This window comes from Bubalus kerabau, chromosome 1, assembly GCF_029407905.1.
Source record: "Bubalus kerabau isolate K-KA32 ecotype Philippines breed swamp buffalo chromosome 1, PCC_UOA_SB_1v2, whole genome shotgun sequence".
NCBI classification, from domain to species: Eukaryota; Metazoa; Chordata; class Mammalia; order Artiodactyla; family Bovidae; genus Bubalus; species Bubalus kerabau.
The window spans coordinates 171138893-171156557 of NC_073624.1; the positions used below are offsets into that span (position 1 = coordinate 171138893).

At 44.9% G+C, this 17665-nt stretch overlaps 1 protein-coding gene and 1 pseudogene across 1 annotated transcript; one reads left to right on the forward strand and one right to left on the reverse strand.

The window, feature by feature from the left end:
- Positions 1 to 3013: 3013 nt before the first annotated feature.
- On the reverse strand, positions 3014 to 4323 carry LOC129622590 (60S ribosomal protein L17-like; annotated as a pseudogene).
- Positions 4324 to 9593: 5270 nt separating this feature from the next.
- On the forward strand, positions 9594 to 11555 carry CBY3 (chibby family member 3). Its single transcript, XM_055590185.1, has 2 exons — positions 9594 to 9643; positions 10862 to 11555. Exons 1-2 carry the CDS (start codon positions 9594 to 9596, stop codon positions 11547 to 11549), a joined length of 738 nt encoding a protein of 245 aa, XP_055446160.1. The 3' UTR covers positions 11550 to 11555.
- Positions 11556 to 17665: the final 6110 nt, after the last annotated feature.

A 17665-nucleotide genomic window follows, 5' to 3' on the forward strand; every position in this document is an offset into this window, starting at 1 on the left:
TTGGCCGGCGGATTCCTATCTACTGTGCCACCAGGGAAGTCCTCCTTGCACAATTTTTAAATTTAAATAACGTTAAAAAAAAAAAAGGCCAGGGGAGCTCCCTGGTGGTCTAGTGGTTAGGCTTTGGTACTTTCACTGCTGTGACCAGGTTCAATCCCTGGTTGGGGAACTGAACTGAGATCCCACAATCCCCACAGCATGGCAAAAAAAAAAAGCGCCAGGCTCTCACAATTCAAGACGATTATTAGAGTTATTCATAGCCTATAGAGCCTATTTTGAAAGTTAGAAGCCCCCAAAGAATTCTGTTTTCTGCAGAAAGCCTCAGATTTTCATTTAAATGGTAATGCTGCTGCTGCTGCTGCTACGTCGCTTCAGTTGTGTCCGACTCTGTGCGACCCCATTAGACGGCAGCCCACCAGGCTCCCCCGTCCCTGGGGTTCTCCAGGCAAGAACACTGGAGTTGCCATTTCCTTCTCCAATGCAGGAAAGTGAAAAGTGAAAGTGAAGTCGCTCAGTCGTGTCTGACTCTAGCAGCTCCATGGACTGCAGCCCACCAGGCTCCTCCGTCCGTGGGATTTTCCAGGCAAGAGTACTGGAGTGGGGTGCCATTGCCTTCTCCGTTTAAATGGTAATAGGTCTGTGTAAAAAGGAATATTCAGGACAACTATGTATGGGCTAATCAAAATATTAACCCACCACACATTCTTGTTTAAATGCCTAAAAACATAAACGTACCATTCATTTATTTACAGCTGTTACACAAATATAAAACCATGATTTATAAATTACCTATAAAACATTCAAATTAATACTTATATAGGACAACAAAAAATGTTTTCTGCTGGAAATAAGTGCTATTTGACTTGCCATCTGCTCCCAATGACCTGAGGCAGATGTTTTCAAGTTCAGCTGGTACACGCTTCATGCTGTGCCATGATGCACATTCTCAGTCCACTTTCCACTCTTCAGAAGACCCTGAAATCTTCCATTCGTAGGGAAATTCAGTGCTCTCATGCCTGTCTGCTTGCCTTCCCCTCTGGTTAGCCGCCACCACTCAAACCCAGGTGAAAACTCTCAAGTTCTGGGGCACTTCCTGCTGGTTATGTAGAGCAGACAGAACATCATCAACACTTTTTTCAGTTATTTTTAAATTTTATTTTATTTTTAGAAGTATTCATTTTTATTTATTTTTAATTTCATTGGAGGCTAATTACAATATTGTAGTGGTTTTTGCCATACATTGACATGAATCCGCCATGAGTGTACATGTGTCCCCCATTCTGAACCCCTCCCACATCCCTCCCCATCCCATCCCTCTGGGTCATCCCAGTGCACCAGCCCTGAGCACCCTGTCTCATGCATTGAACCAGGACTGGCGATCTGTTTCACATATGATAATATACATGTTTCAATGCTATTCTCTCAAATCATCCCACCCTCGCCCTCTCCCACTGAGTCCAAAAGACTGTTCTATACATCTGTGTCTCTTTTGCTGTCTCGCATACAGGGTTATCATTACCATCTTTCTAAACTCCATATATATGCGTTAGTATACTGTATTAGTGTTTTTCTTTCTGGCTTACTTCACTCTGTATAATAGGCTCCAGTTTCATCCACCTCATTAGAACTGACTCAAATGCATTCTTTTTATAGCTGAGTAATATTCCATTGTGTATATGTACCACAACTTCCTTGTCCATTCATCTGGTGATGGACATCTAGGTTGCTTCCATGTCCTGGCTATTGTAAACAGTGCTACAATGAACATTGGGGTACACGTGTCTCTTTCAATTCTGGTTTCCTCAGTGTGTATGCCCAGCAGTGGGAACAAAATAGAAAGCCCGGAGATAAATCCACACACCTATGGACATCTTATCTTTGACAAAGGAGGCAAGAATATACAATGGAGAAAAGACAATCTCTTTAACAAGTGGTGCTGGGAAAACTGGTCAAACACCTGTAAAGGAATGAAACTAGAACACTTTCTAACACCATACACAAAAATAAACTCAAAATGGATTAAAGATCTAAACGTTAAGACCAGAAACTATAAAACTCCTAGAGGAAAACATAGGCAAAACACTCTCTGACATATATCACAGCAGGATCCTCTATGACCCACCTCCCAGAGGAATGGAAATAAAAGCAAAAATAAACAAATGGGACCAATTAAACTTAAAAGCTTTTGCACAATGAATGAAACTACAAGCAAGGTGAAAAGACAGCCTTCAGAATGGGAGAAAATAATAGAAAACAAAGCCACTGACAAAGAATTAATCTCAAAAATATACAAGCAACTCCTATAGCTCAATTTCAGAAAAATAAATGACCCAATCAAAAAATGGGCCAAAGAACTAAACAGACATTTCTCCAAAGAATACACACAGATGGCTAACAAACACATGGAAAGATGCTCAACATCACTCATTATCAGAGAAATGCAAATCAAAACCACAATGAGGTACCATTTCATGCCAGTCAGAATGGCTGCAATCCAAAAGTCTACAAGCAATAAATGCTGGAGAGGGTGTGGAGAAAAGGGAACCCTCTTACACTGTTGGTGGGAATACAAACTAGTACAGCTACTATGGATAACAGTGTGGAGATTCCTTAAAAAACTAGAAATAGAACTGCCATATGACTCAGTTATTTTTTCAAAACAGAAAATCTAAACATTTTCCACAGAGTATTCCAGATTCCAAAGAACGTGGAGGTAACTAATTTTACGGCAGCATAGGTATGCGAAAGGAAATAATAGCAACCCCTAGATCACCACCACAGTCCCCCCTTGTACTGCATCTCAGACCTGCTGAAATCACTAAGCCCAAGAGGAAGGCTGAAGGAGAAGCTAAAGAAGAAAAAGCCCAAGGGAAGTGTGAACCAAATAGGGGATGGGCATTCTTTCCTGCTAATGTTGTTCTTTCTAAAAAGGCACCTTGCAGAAAGTGGAGGTACAAGGTGAATCATGTGTATTTTGGTTTTTACTTTTATTTGCATTTATTTTTTGTGGCATTTATTCCCGGGCCATAAGTTTTTGTATCTTCAGTTTCTTCTGGGATATCTTTTTGTTCTGTGCAACCTCTTCTGGTTTAGAAAAAATATGGTTTTTTTTCAGTTAAGGCTCACCTCCATGTGGCAAGGAGAGCTCATGTATGGGTTGATTCGGCCATGAGCTCTGGAAGTCCTGCGGGCTTTGTTCACCTGGATGTGCTCAATAACCAGAGAATCTACATCTAAGCCCTCAAGTTCAGTATTACTCTCTGCATTTTTGAGCATGTACAGTAAAACTTCCACACTCCTTTTGGGCCACCGACCCTGCATCCAGCCCGTTTGGCCTGTGCACACCTGCCAACTCCACCACTGTAATGATGGAATGGTATACATTGCTTCTTTAAAGTGACCTCCTTCAGATACTTGGTGGCTTTTTGGATATGCACACCCTTAATGGCCTGGGCAGTTTGACGAATGTTCTTCAAGTGAACACAAAGATCTGAACCTCTTGATCTGCATGATTTTGTGAGGTTTTCTGGGTCAAGTGAAGACTGTATCATTTTTAGAGGTCACCTCAGGCAACTGATTGGAAAATGAAAGCATGTGTATTTTGTATAATTATGTTTTCCTTTTTCTGTACTACTTGAATTACTGTTTCTATCAGATTTAATATGAATGCAGATATTTACGTTTTTAAAAGCTACTATTAGCACAAACAACCCTTCATTGTTTCAGGGAAGAGTAAATATTACTAACAGATTATCTTAGAAATTGGGTTGAAATGATCATGAGGGTGAACAAGATTTTGCTTTCATGGCTTTAGAAGTATTCTTGGTTGCTAAGAGAAGGGATCCACTGACATTTATAGCTACTATAGCTGTGAAGAAAAGAAAATTCTTTTTTAGGACCTCCTTCCTTTTCTCTGTGCTATCAGAATGACCTTTATGTCCTTAAACTCAGGCCTGTCAAGATCTGATTTCCTTACTCCTTTCCTCACATGCTCCAAGTCTGGTCTGAAGGAGACCAAGTCCCTCAAAGAAGCCAGGGACCATTCTTATTGATTGTGGATCCTTAAATTCTATAGTTTTCAGGACTTCCCTGGCAGTTCAGTGGTTGGGGCTCCACACTTCCACTTTTGGGGGGAAGGATGGGTTTGATCCCAGGTTGGAGAATTGTGATCTTATATGTAGCACTGTGTGGCCAAAAAAAAAAAAAAATTATATTTTTCATTAAATTTCCTCAAATGTAAGGTCTGCTTGTGAAAGGAGTTAACATGTTAAGGTGGGATTATTCCTTCTCTAAACTTCTGTTCAGATCATCAAAAAAGACTTCTTTGGGTTTTGTAGCTTTTCCTTTTTTGCAGACCAGGGGAATAAGGGAAATTGAAAGTTGCTATATACCATTTCTGATGACCACTCAGGATCTTCCTGAAATGTCATGAGTATAAATGAAAATTAGCTTTAATAACATAGACACAACTAGAGGGGAGTAGAAGAGGGACTGAGGAAGAGAAGGGGAAAGTGTGATTGGCTGGATTAAAATATTCCTGGGCTCTGATTCCATGTCTATTAGACAACCCTCTGAGGGCTGATTCAAGCTTGTCCTGATGATAACAGAGAACTCTGAACAGTGAGCATAAGGATTTATTTGTGGAAACTGACATTCTAATTCTAAAATTAGGACAGAAATGCAATTATATGGAATTAAAATTATATGAAAATTCCAAGGACCTAGAAAACCAAAGCAATCTTTAAAAAAAAGTTTGAAGATTTATATTCCCAGATAAAGATTTACTGTAAACGATAATTAAGAAAATATGGTATTGGTACAAGAATAAAAAGATCAATAGAAGAGCACACGGAGCCCAGAAACAGTCATACATACACAGTCACATGATGAACAAAAAAGACATAACAGCAAATAGTGAGGGAAGGCTAATCTTCTATAAATGGTGCTGAGTCAACTTGTCATCCATATGAAAAACACCATCAACAAAAATTAACTGAAAATGGGACACAAAATGTAAAAACAGTGAAATTTCTAGTATGGCAAAGCATTCTTAAATGAATACATGAAAAGCATGACTCTCAAAAGTAAAAATTGATATACTGGACTTTATTCAAATTAAAAACTTTTGCTTTAATAGGCAAGTCAGAAACTGAGAAAAAATATTTGCAAAACATATCTGATAGACTTTTTCTAGCATTAAAGAACTTATACTCAATGAAACAATCCAGTTTTAAAAAGAGTGGCAAAAGACAAGAACAAAATCCAGTTTATCAATTTTTACTTTTGAGAGTCATTCTTTTAGTGTAATATTTAAGAATGCTTTGTGAAGCTAGACATTTCACCATCTAACTTTACATTTTGTGTTCCATTTTCAGTTAATTTTTGTTGATAGTGTTTTTTCATATGGATGACAAGTTGACTCAGCACCATTTATAAAAGACTAGCCTTCCCTCTGGAGAAGGCAATGGCACCCCACTCCACTACTCTTGCCTGGAAAATTCCATGGACGGAGGAGCCTGGTAGGCTGCAGTCCATGGGGTCGCTAAGAGTTGGACATGACTGAGCCACTTCACTTTCACTTTTTACTTTCATGCACTGGAGAAGGAAATGGCACCTCACTCCAGTGTTCTTGCCTGGAGAATCCCAGGGACGGGGGAGCCTGGTGGGCTGCCGTCTATGGGGCTGCACAGAGTCGGACACAACTGAAGTGACTTAGCAGCAGCCTTCCCTCACTATTTGCAGGTATGTCTTTATTGTTCGGAATGCGAAATCAAGTGGTCCATAGAAAGCATCACTATGAACAAAGCTAGTGAAGATAATGGAATTCCAGTTAAGCTATTTCAAATCCTAAATGATGCTGCTGTGAAAGTGCTGCACTCCACATGCCAGCAAATTGGGAAAACTCAACAGTGGTCACAGGACTGGAAAAGGTCAGTTTTCATTCCAATCTCAAAGAGAGGCAATGCCAAAGAATGTTCAAACTACTGCACAATTGCACTCATCTCACATGCTAGCAGAGTAATGCTCAAAATTCTCCAAGCCAGCTTCAATAGTACGTGAACTGTGAACTTCCAGATGTTCAAGCCGGATTTAGAAAAGGCAGAGGAACAAGAGATCAAATTGCCAACATCCGCTGGATCGTCAAAAAAGCAAGAGAGTTCCAGAAAAACATCTATTTCTGCTTTATTGACTATGCCAAAGCCTTTGCGTGGATCACAACAAACTGTGGAAAATTCTTCAAGAGATGGGAATACCAGACCACCTGACCTGCCTCTTGAGAAATCTGTATGCAGGTCAAGAAGCAACAGTTAGAACGGGACATGGAACAACAGACTGGTTCCAAATAGGAAAAGGAGTATCTCAAGGCTGTATACTGTTACCCTGCTTATTTAACTTATATGCAGAGTACATCATGAGAAATGCTGGACTGGATGAAGCACAAGCTGGAATCAAGATTGCAGGGAGAAATATCAATAACCTCAGATATGCAGATGACACCACCCTTATAGCAGAAAGCAAAGAACTAAAGAGCCTCTTGATGAAAGTGAAAGAGGAGAGTGAAAAAGTTGCCTTAAAACTCAACATTCAGAAAACTAAGATCATGGCATCTGGTCCCATCACTTCATGGCCAATAGATGGAGAAACAAAGGAAACAGTGAGAAGCTTTATTTTGTTGGGCTCCAAAACCACTGCAGATGGTGACTGCAGCCATGAAATTAAAAGATGCTTGCTCCTTGGAAGAAAAGTTATGACTAAACTAGACAGCATATTAAAAAGCAGAGACATTACTTTGCCAACAAAGGTCCGTCTAGTCAAAGCTTTGGTTTTTCCAGTAGTCATGTATGGATGTGAGAGTTGGACTGTAAAGAAAGATGAGTGCCAAAGAGTTGATGCTTTTGAACTGTGGTGTTGGAGAAGACTCTTGAGAGTCCCTTGGACAGCAAGGAGATCCAACCAGTCCATTATAAAGGAAATCAGTCCTGAATATTCATTGGGAGGACTGATGCTGAAGCTGAAGCTCCAAAACTTTGGCCACATGATGCGAAGAACTGACTCATTTGAAAAGACCCTGATGTTGGGAATGATTGAAGGTGGGAGGAGAAGGGGACGACAGAAGATGAGATGGTTGGATGGCATCACCAACCCGATGGACATGAATTTGAGCAAGCTCAGGGAGTTGGTGATGGACAGGGAAGCCTGGCGTGCTGTAGTCCATGGGGTCACAGAGTTGGACAGGACTGAGCGACCGAACTGAACTTTATTGTTCATCATGTGACTGATGAACAGCAAGGTGGGTAACAAATAAACACATGAAAAGACACTCAACATTATCAGCCAATAGATAAAAGAAATCAGAATCACAATTTAGACACACCCACTAGAATAACTAAAATTAAAAGGATTTTCCATACTAACTGTTGGCAAGTATGTGGAGGAACAGGAAGAGAAACTTTTTCACTGCTGGTGGAGATATGGTACAACCATTTTGGGAAAACTGGTAACTTCATAAAAATGTAAACAAACACCTCATATTACCTAGCCATCCTATTCCTAGGTATTTACTGAAGAAAAACTGAAGCATATGGCCACACAAAGACATTATACAGATATTTATAGCAGCTGTATAGCCCCTCAGATGGGAACAACCCGAACTTCCATCAACAGGTAGATGGAAAAACAAACTGTGGTATTTCCAAGTAATGGATTGCTACTGCTACTGCTAAGTCACTTCAGTCGTGTCCGACTCTGTGCAGCCCCATAGACGGCAGCCCACCAGGCTCCCCCGTCCCTGGGATTCTCCAGGAAAGAACACTGGAGTGGGTTGCCATTTCCTTCTCCAATGCTTGAAAGCGAAAAGGGAAAGTGAAGTCGCTCAGTCGTGTCCGACTCTTAGCGACCCCATGGACTACAGCCCACCAGGCTCCTCCGTCCATGGGATTTTCCTGGCAAGAGTACTGGAGTGGGTTGCCATTGCCTACTCACTAAAAAATGAATGAATGAATTTCAACCTAAAATAATCATGCTGCAGAAATAAAGTACATACTAAATAATTCTATTTATATAAAATTCTAGAAAATACAAACTAATCTATATAGTCATGGGAGCAGAGGAGACTTCTGAAAGTAACGGATATCTTCATTATCTTGATTTTGGTGATGATTTCTTACTTCAAATTATCCAAACATATCAAAGAGTACATTATAAATATGTGTAGTTTATTGTGTCAATCATACCTGTTCAAGAAAAAAGTTTTCTGGGAGGTGGTAATACCACTTGGTTCTGCTACACTGTGAGCTCCCCTGGAGCTTGGGTGACTCCTTCTAGAGCCATCAGGACACTGGACACGCCTGTAAGAGACCCTTGGGGTAAGGAAAGTTAAGTAGCTGCTGCTGCTGCTGCTAAGTCACTTCAGTCATGTCCGACTCTGTGCAACCCCATAGACGGCAGCCCACCAGGCTCCCCCGTCCCTGGGATTCTCCAGGCAAGAACACTGGAGTGGGTTGCCATTTCCTTCTCCAATGCATGGAAGTGAAAAGTGAAAGTGAAGTCGCTTCAGTCATGTCCGACTCTGTGCGACCCCATAGACGGCAGCCTACCAGGCTCCTCCGTCCATGGGGTTTTCCAGGCAAGAGTACTGGAGTGGGGTGCCATTGCCTTCTCCCAAAGTTAAGTAGAGGTGATGGCAATTGACTGAGCACGTTTGGAGAACAGGGCTGACTTTATTTCCTTCCACTGCTCAACACAGCACTTGTCCTTCAGATAAGCCCAGCTCCTTTGAACCTCTAGCCCCTTCTCATCATTCAGGTCTAGGTATGAATATCAAGTGCCTTCACTGAGTGCCAATTCTAAATTGCTTTCTATCCCTCATTTTGTCCTAGAGGCACTTCCTGTATTTCTCTTTTCTTCATGGCATGTATCACAATCAGAAATTATTAATGTAGTTATTTCAATTATCTATTTGCTTCCTTCCTCTTTTATGCTGCTGACATCCCACAGATCCCTTCACAGGAGGTACATGCACCCTATAGGTGCCTTAACTGTTGGTTGACAACTCACAGCTGCCCCTGTGAATGACTGACTGAAATGAGAGGTGGGTGGGGGAAGAAGGGCACAAAAGTTTGGCTCCTTGGCAGTAAGGAGCCCTACCTCTGTGGCACAATTGTGTACAGTTCCCTGAGATCTGAATAGAGCTAGTCTCCACCTGAGGCCACGTTCTTGCTTAGCTTTACCTTTTTTCCCTGCCCTGTCCTGCTTTCGTCACTTCCCTAATAAATCCCTCAAAAAATTCTCATCTCAGGCTCTGCTTCTGGGAAATCTGACTGACACCCTTGGTTAGCTTCATGAGGGACTATTTTGTTCATCCCCCTGGAACATATTCTCTTCTTAGGTTCTGCTTATGACCTTCTCCCCATCTAAGAATGAGGGAATATCTTTGTCCCACCCTAAGAACAGTGCCTGGAACACAGGAGGCCCTCAGTAAGTGTGCTGAATGAATACAGGGGCGTGCACTGGGGTCTGTTTTATAGCTTAGCTGATCTGGCCTAGAGGCATTGTGAGTCATAGCTGGTAAAAAGCAACTGAGTGGTTCAGAGATGGGGCCAGGCCTCGGACAGCAGCTTGGCATCTTCAACACATCCTCCAGGTGAGGCACGACATGTGAGGATTATGGGGGAAGGGTCCTCTGGAAAGATGCAACCTCAAGGGTGGGCCTGGCTCTATCCTAAGGCCCTACGTGGTCTTCCAGAGACATGTCCCTGAACCACATCAAGTGGACAGTACTGCCCAGGTTTGTGTGAAAAATAAGCGTGTGTTGAATCAATGGAGACCTCTTAACAGAGGGAACCCTGCCCCAGGGTTCTTTTCACTCTCCATGGAGCAAAGAGGAATTTAAAAGAAAACATAGTCCTCTTTCTCGCATAACAGAATCAGCACTTATAGGAGTGAGGAAAGGGAGTATGGGACATGTCTGTTACCTGGACTTTAGTTTCCTTGAGCATGTAGTCTGCTTGGGATAAAAGTCATGCCCAGTCTGCACAACCACTGTTGGCTCAGGTCCTAAGCATATATGGGTCCTAGCCCATGGCACATGCCTTCACCGAACTGACTACAAGGGACTGTGATCTAAACACACACATCAGGCTTCCCAGATGGACCAGGAATATCTTGAGGGCAGGCATAGGCTATGCTTGGGACCCTCTAACCAAACCACAGCCTGGCACAAAGCAGATGTCAGTTCAAAGTTGTAAAATAAGTGAATGATAAGGGCAGCAACGCTGTTGGGTATGTTAGACGTCCACCAGATACTTTTCAGAATGTAGATCTAGCACTGCCTTTGTAGTCCTTCAGTAGCGCCCTCTCACCCACAGAAGGAAGTCTAAACTTTGGAGACTGCCTGTACAGCACCCTCACAGAGGACCCTGGTCTCCCTTTCCAGCTTTCTACCCCAAGCTCTTCCTCACATGCACAACACTGGCAGCCCTTCATTCTGCCTAGAGGCTCTCCCTTATCCACCCACAACGTACCTGTCAAAATTCCTGTGCATCTTTACTTGTCTCTGCTATCATTCCCTCCTTTCCTAAGGGCCTATTAACCCCTTCCAGCAGCCACTCAGCACTCAAGAGAACAGGGGTGCTTAATCAGCCTATCTAGCCCCAAGACCCGAAAGTGGTCTTTGGAGATGTTTCCAGGAAGACTGCTGCTAGGCGAGTGGGCAGGGATGGACTCCTCAGTGGCCAGCAGTTTGCTAGCCCTGAGCACCGTCGCAGGCCTGAGCCTTGTCCACCAGGCCTCGTGGTTTTAGGGAATAGGGGGTAGAACAACTCTGCTGAGCAGGCTGCTCACCCATACTCTTGCTCCCCAGCAGTGCCCCTGGCTCGCCTTTATCATTCTGGACATCGGGGCTTGAGAAGCAAGGGCGCAGCCCGAGTCACCCGGGTCCTCGTGGCTACGCTCCGGGCGTCCGTGCGCCTGACAAGGCCCGCCAGGCCCTCGCCCTGGAGGCCTTTGGATGCCTGGGCTGGGGCTACACCAGCCGCCTGTGGGAGCAGCTGCGGCAGTTCTGGACCGACCACTGCTCGCGGCGCTTCTCACCGCGACGCCCGCCGCTGCGCCGCATCTCCTCCATGTCCACCTTCTACCTGTTGGACCACCAGACGCGCCAGGCGGAGCTGGGCCTCAGCTACGGCTCGCCCCGCACGCGCCTCAGCGACGAGGCCTTCGTGTTCCGCGGCGGACGGTGGATCGCCGAAGGCCAGCCAGTGTGGTCGCGGCCGCAGCTGCCCTCGCAGACCATCGCGGGCTGGAAGGCACAGGTGCAACGAGTCAAGAGCCAAGTGCTGCTGGAGGAGAACAACTACCTGAAGCTGCAGCAGGAACTGCTTATGGACATGCTGACGGAGACCACAGCCCGAATGCACCTGCTAGAGAAGAAGCTCGACCACGAGGCAAGCCCGGCTGCCGCGGCGTGTTCCTGGCCGAGGAAGATGCGCAAGCGCGAAGGCGCGGGCAGCCTGCCCATGCTCGAGCCGCGGGCTCTGGAGTCGCGGTGACGCAATAAAACCCGTGCGGCGCATGCGCACCTCGGTCGTCACCTCAGGCGCGTCGCTCGGGACCTGGCGAGCATTGCGCACGCTGCGTGCGTTCAGGGAGGATCACTTCCGGCCTGTGGTGGACCGGGAACTCACCCACAGCCGGTCTCGGGAGAATGCGATAGGGCTGTGTAGGAAGATGTTTGCAGCCCGCTGGGAAAGCGCAATGGGAGCCATGCTGGCAACAGGCAGTGTCTAGGGGGCGAGGATGGCAGGCGGTGAAGCGCAGTGACAGCGAAGGCTTTCTTGGCCTAAGGGACGGAGGACAAAGTCCGGGAGGCGGGGGAAACCCGGGCTCAGGCACGGAGGGTGCAGTTGGGCTGGCGGGTCAAGGACCTTGCACTTGGCCCTTCCCTCCTTGAGGCGCTCCCTGGAGGGGTTTCAGCCTGAGTTCAGGATAAGACTGTATTTTACGACCTGGAAACTGTTTTGAGACAGAAGCCTTCTCGAAACTTTGGGCTCTGCCTCCCCGTCCTGGCTGTACGGCTTTTGGTCAGACACTTTACCGGCTTCTTTCTAAAAGGACTGGTCGGAGGTACAAATAAGCGCTCTCTGGAGCCAGTCTAGTGCACAGATAGGATTTGCTCAATCCACTTTTTTACAGTTTTGCGTGAGTTGCCAACACGTACAAATCTGGAGATTTTGCATTAAAATCCAGATTTTCTGTGTTCTCCCGAAAACCCAGGAAATTTAGCCATCACGGACCTTGGTTTTGCCCAACAGCAATCGCCTGACTTGTGGCTGTCGTCACCTGGTCAGCTTCACTCGTTTCCTCCTATAGGTGTCTGATTTTTGAACTGCTTCTAGATCTGTTCCAGATGGGTGTTCTCTCTCCGAATATGGGGGCCCCCTCTCCGTGCCCAGGGTATCATATCAGGTCCCTTTCGTGAGTGTGTTGTGAGTGATGTGGCTGCACAAGGAGGTGGTGACACTGGTCTTTGGTATCTGCAGCCTTTCCCCGGGATACAGACAGGCGATGTCAGCATCCAGTAAGTCCAGGAAGATTCCAAAACATTTCCCTAGAGCCACGTGAAATCTTTTGAGAGAAGTGGGTGTCCTGCCTTACCCTAACTTGCTTTCAGGAGAAAGACTAGGGGTTACTAAACCATTACTCTGTACAAAATGGAGCCAAAACAACACAACATGTCAGTAGACATTAAGCTTAAAAATATTTCTTTTGATTAGTACTCTTTTGTACTTTAATAATTCTGTATTTATATAGTTGTTCAGTCGCCCAGTTGTGTCCAACCCTTTGTGACTGCATGGGCTGTAGCACAGCAGGCCTCTCTGTCCCTCACCGTCTCCTGAAGTTTGCCCAAGTTCATGTCCATTGCATCAGTGATGCCATCCAGCCCTCTCATCTTCTGACGCCCTCTTTTCCTTCTGCCCTCAATCCTTCCCAGCATCAAGGGCTTTTCCAATGAGTGGGCTGTTGACATCAGATGACCAAAATACTGGAGCTTCAGCTTCAGTATCAGTCCTTCCAGCCACTATTCAGGGTTGATTTCCCTTAAGATTGACTGGTTTTATCTCCATGCTGTCCAAGGGACCCTCGGGAGTCTTCTCCAGCACCACAGTTCCAAGGCATCAATTCTTTAGCGCTCTGCCTTCTTTCCGATTCAACCCTACGTGGGGTTGAACACTGGGAAGACCATAGCCTTGATCATATGGACTTTTGTCAGCAATGTCTGTGCTTTTCCACACACTGTCTAGGTTTGTCATAGCTTTCCTATCAAGAAGCAAATGTCTTCTGATTTCATGGCTGCAGTCACCATCTGCAGTGATTTTAGAGCCCAAGAAAAGGAAATCGGTTACTACTTCCACCTTTTCCCTCTCTATTTGCCATAAAGTAATGGGGCCGGAAGCCATGAACTTAGTTTTTTTTAATATTAATTTTAAGCCAGCATTAATATTTTATATCAACATGGGTTAAAATATTTTGAATAGTTGTAGTGGTGACATAAGATTTTCTTTGAGAATAACTTAGAAAATAAAAAATATGCAGAAAAGGAAATGAGAAGGGAGTCAAAACAATGCCCAAAGAGGGGGAAAACAATATAAGGCACTGATGGAGAAACTAAGTGGAAGAGGGAGATACACAGGACCACATGTTGTATGATTTTGTTTATATAAAATATCCAGAAGAGGCAAATGCATAGCTGGTGGGGCAAGGGGAGTGGGAAGGAGGAAGTGGCTGCTTAACAGGAGCAGGCTTTCCTTTTGAGTTAAAGAAAAATATTTTTGAGGTGTAATGGTTGTACAACATTGTAAATGTGGCACATTCTAAAATGTACATTCTAAAAGCCACTGAATTGTACATATTAGTGACTTGTGTGAATTTTACTGCCATAAATTGTTTTTAAGGAGGAAAGTACGTTAAAGCCAGAGATAAAAACTATTCAGTATGGGGAAATAGGAAAAATCATGAAGGTGATCTGAGAGTGCCTGAAGTTGAGGAATGTTGCTTTGGTCAGAGCACTTGAAAAGAAATAGTTGATTCTCTAGAACAGAGAAAAATATCTGCCCTGACAGAGCAGCAACAGACGGAGAGCCCTATGTTTAAGGAAGGGCATCCAAGTGGATAAAGGACCCAGATCAAATGGGGAGGATGATATTTTGAGATATCCACCTTTGTTCTTTCTGCTCTGAAGTTTCAGCCCTTGACTAAGGCAGCAAGCTCGTTGCCCCAGGCAATGTGACAGAACCAAAAGTAGGAACAAAGGACTTTTTGTGGCTTTCTTCTTCTACAGCTCACTTGTGTCTGACTCTTTGCAAGTCCATGGAATTCTCCAGGCCAGAATACTGGAGTGGGTAGCCTTTTCCTTCTCCAGGGGATCTTCCCAACCCAGGGATCGAACCCAGGTCTCCCACATTGCAAGCAGACTATTTACCTACTTTCCTTTCCTTTCTTCTACAGCTCAGAACTCTGGGGAACAGCTTTGCAAAAATATTTTATGGGCTTGAGGAGAGAGGTGGAAAAGGCTGTACATTTGTCTACAGCAAGAGGAAAGATGAAGGGAAATGGAAGTAGAAATCCTGGGAGGTCTTCCATCATGGAAAAAAGTCCTTCCTTGATCCTACATTACCTTCCAGCTACTGCCCCACTTCTCTGCTTTCCTTGTTACTAAACTCCCCAAAGTTGTTTACGTTCACTGTCTTCAATTCCTCCCCTTCCTCTTTGCTCTTAGTTCCCCTCAGCTTTGAATCCCACCTCCAGCGCTCCCCAGCCCGCTCTTGTCGGGATAACGCTGACTCCAGTCCTGGTAAGGCCTCTGGCCGGTTCTCCTTCCTCATCTAGGCCCGTCAGCAGCATTTCTTACAGTGGACCCCTTGTCTTCCCTAGGCTTCTAGGGCACTACCCTCTTCTGATTTCTCTCCTACCTCACAGTCGCTCCTTCTCAGTGTTTTGCTGATTTTACTCACTTCCTTCAGGTGTCTACTTAAATGTCACCTTTTCAGTGAAGTTTTCCCTAACGACGTTATTTTAAAAGAATGTACATTCTCCCCACACCCAACAAAACCAGCACTGCTCACCCTCCTTTCTTGCTTTGTTTTCTAGCCTTTGTCACCATTTAACATGCTATATGTTATATTTTGTCAATCTCCCTCCACCCGCTCTGCCCCAACTGGAGTAAGTTTCACGTGTGCATGCTTGTGTGTGTGCGTGCGTGCTCAGTCACTCAGTCATGTCCTTTGTTTCCCTGTGGGCTGTAGCCCACCAGGCTCCTCTGTCCATGGGATTTCCCAGGCAAGAATACCGGAGTAGATTGCAATTTCCTTCTCCAGGGGATCTTTCGAGTGCAGGGATCAAATCCATGTCTCCCGTGGCTACTGTATTGGTAGGCAGTTTCTTCACCATTGAGCCAAGAGTTTTTTCCTGTATTTTTCCTTTGTATCTTAGTGTAGTAAGTGCCTTTCTGCTTCCAGGCTTTCTCCTAAGCCTCAGCAGCTCTCCCAACCCACAAATGTAGCCTGAGAATGTAGGAGACTTAATACCTTCTGGGGCAACCTCCAGTAGAAGACAGATACCAAAACACACTTTGTTGAATTTTCCTTCTACTATTTTCCTCACTCTTTCTCTCTCAGTTCCTGGGATCATCTACCAAATAAACTGCACCCAAGTTCTAGGCTTAGGCTCTGCTTTTATGGAGATTGAAGCTAAGACAGTTAGTAGTAAGTAGCACTAGAAGGCGGGCCATAGGGAAAGGAATCTACAACTAGATCACCCACCATTCAAAAGGCAACAGAGACCTCTCACCACTGTTGGTGAGTAGGATGCTAGTAACCCCTAGCATAAGACTCTTTGGTAGACTGGAAGGAGACAGAAGTTGAAGGGAAAGTTTGGCTTATATAGTTAGTAGCTTGGGCACATGAAAGATATAACGGTAGCTGTAATTACAAGGATTATGAAGGTGGTTAACTTTTCCAAATTGCCTTAGAAGATTTGAAGAAAAAATTAAAGGCTCTTAGCCCACTCCACTCAGGGCATGATGTGAAAGCCAGAAAGTCTCCCAAGGCAACGTGTAAAGAAATGCTCACTTCTGTGGCCAGGAAGTAAGTGTGATGAAAACAAGGCTCAAGACTTAATCAAGGGCAACAGAGCTGCAGAGGAGACCTGTGCATCCTTAACAGCTTATCCTGTACTAAATTCAAACCTTTTAAAGAGAAGGAATAGGACCCTAAGGCCTGGCATGGGGATATTTGGGTGGATGTATCTAAGAACCTTGAACCCTCAGAGCTCCTGAACCCTTTGGCTAGCATCAGCTACTCTTTTGCTTGATAGAAAAGAACAGCCTTATTTTTCCTGGAGATGGTGCAACAATCTCACCGAGGTAGACGAGGTAAACATCTTATAAAACAATGCTAATCCTTATGAAGCTCCACCTCTCATTGCCTCTATACCAGTAACTAGTATTGAGTCTCAGCATACCCAAGCCATGAAGCACAGTCCCTACTTGATTACCCAAAAGGTTGCAGGACATGTCTAACCACAGGACCTCTGGGGTAACGGACAAGGGAGGGGATCTTGAGGGTAACTGATGGGGGTGAGAGGGTATATAAGACTGGGTAGGAAGTTGATTGGAGAAGGCAATGGCAACCCACTCCAGTACTCTTGCCTGAAAAATCCCATGGACTGAGGAGCCTGATAGGCTACAGCCCATTGGATTGCGAAGAGTCGGACACGATTGAGCGACTTCACTTTCACTTTTCACTTCCATGCATTGGAGAAGGAAATGGCAACCCACTCCAGTGTTCTTGCCAGAGTATCCCAGGGACAGGGGAGCCTGGTGGGCTGCTGTCTATGGCTGCACAGAGTCGGACATGACTGAAGCGACTTAGCAGCAGCAGCAGGAAGTTGATTGCAATGGAAGCATTTCCCATGACTCAAGATTTAATGTTCTGCCAAGAACACCCAGAACTCATTCTAACGTGCTGCTGATGACTCTGGTAACTTGGACATGATGGTAGTCTAAGGTCAGTGAGGTGGAGATGCCAGAATTGCCTTGGCTGAGCTCTTTAAAGGGGTCTGAAGGCTACGGGGAAGTGGAAATATCAGAATGAGTTTATTACATGAGACCAGAAGATTCACCATTTGACTCTGTTCTCTGGGAGCTGCTCAGAGGATGCTCCTTTGGCTAAGGCAGAAGAAATATGACAGTGGTTGGGCAGGGGGGTTGGTGTGGGGCGGGGTGGGCATTGCTTCATTTAGAAGGTGTTGATGGCTGTCCCCAGTAGGCCTGGTTTGAAAGCAGGAAATGCTGCTGTGGAACTGGGCTCCTTAGTGTCACTGGGGATGATGGGATTCAGGAATGGCATTTAACCATTCCAGATGGTGACTTTTACCAATCAGAAGCCAGGGGGGCATTTTTATCATACTTTGCACAAGATTGGAGTGGTAACTTGGGGGCCCTTGCTTCTGCAAGATCTGTGGTAATGATGGTAATCGGTCAGTGTTCTTGGGTGCAAAATAAATGGGCAGCCAATGGAGGCAGAGAGTAAGTGATAGAAAGTGTGGGGAACGAGGATGAGACATGCCAGCAGAGATCTGACAGTCTTGCTATTAAAAAGCCTTACTT

Coding starts and splice junctions, on each gene's coding strand:
- CBY3 (XM_055590185.1), top strand. CDS start 9,594: ATGGGGCCAGGCCTCGGACAGCAGCTTGGCATCTTCAACACATCCTCC. Junction 9,644..10,861: donor ATCTTCAACACATCCTCCAG/GTGAGGCACGAC, acceptor CTTGCTCCCCAG/CAGTGCCCCTGGCTCGCCTT.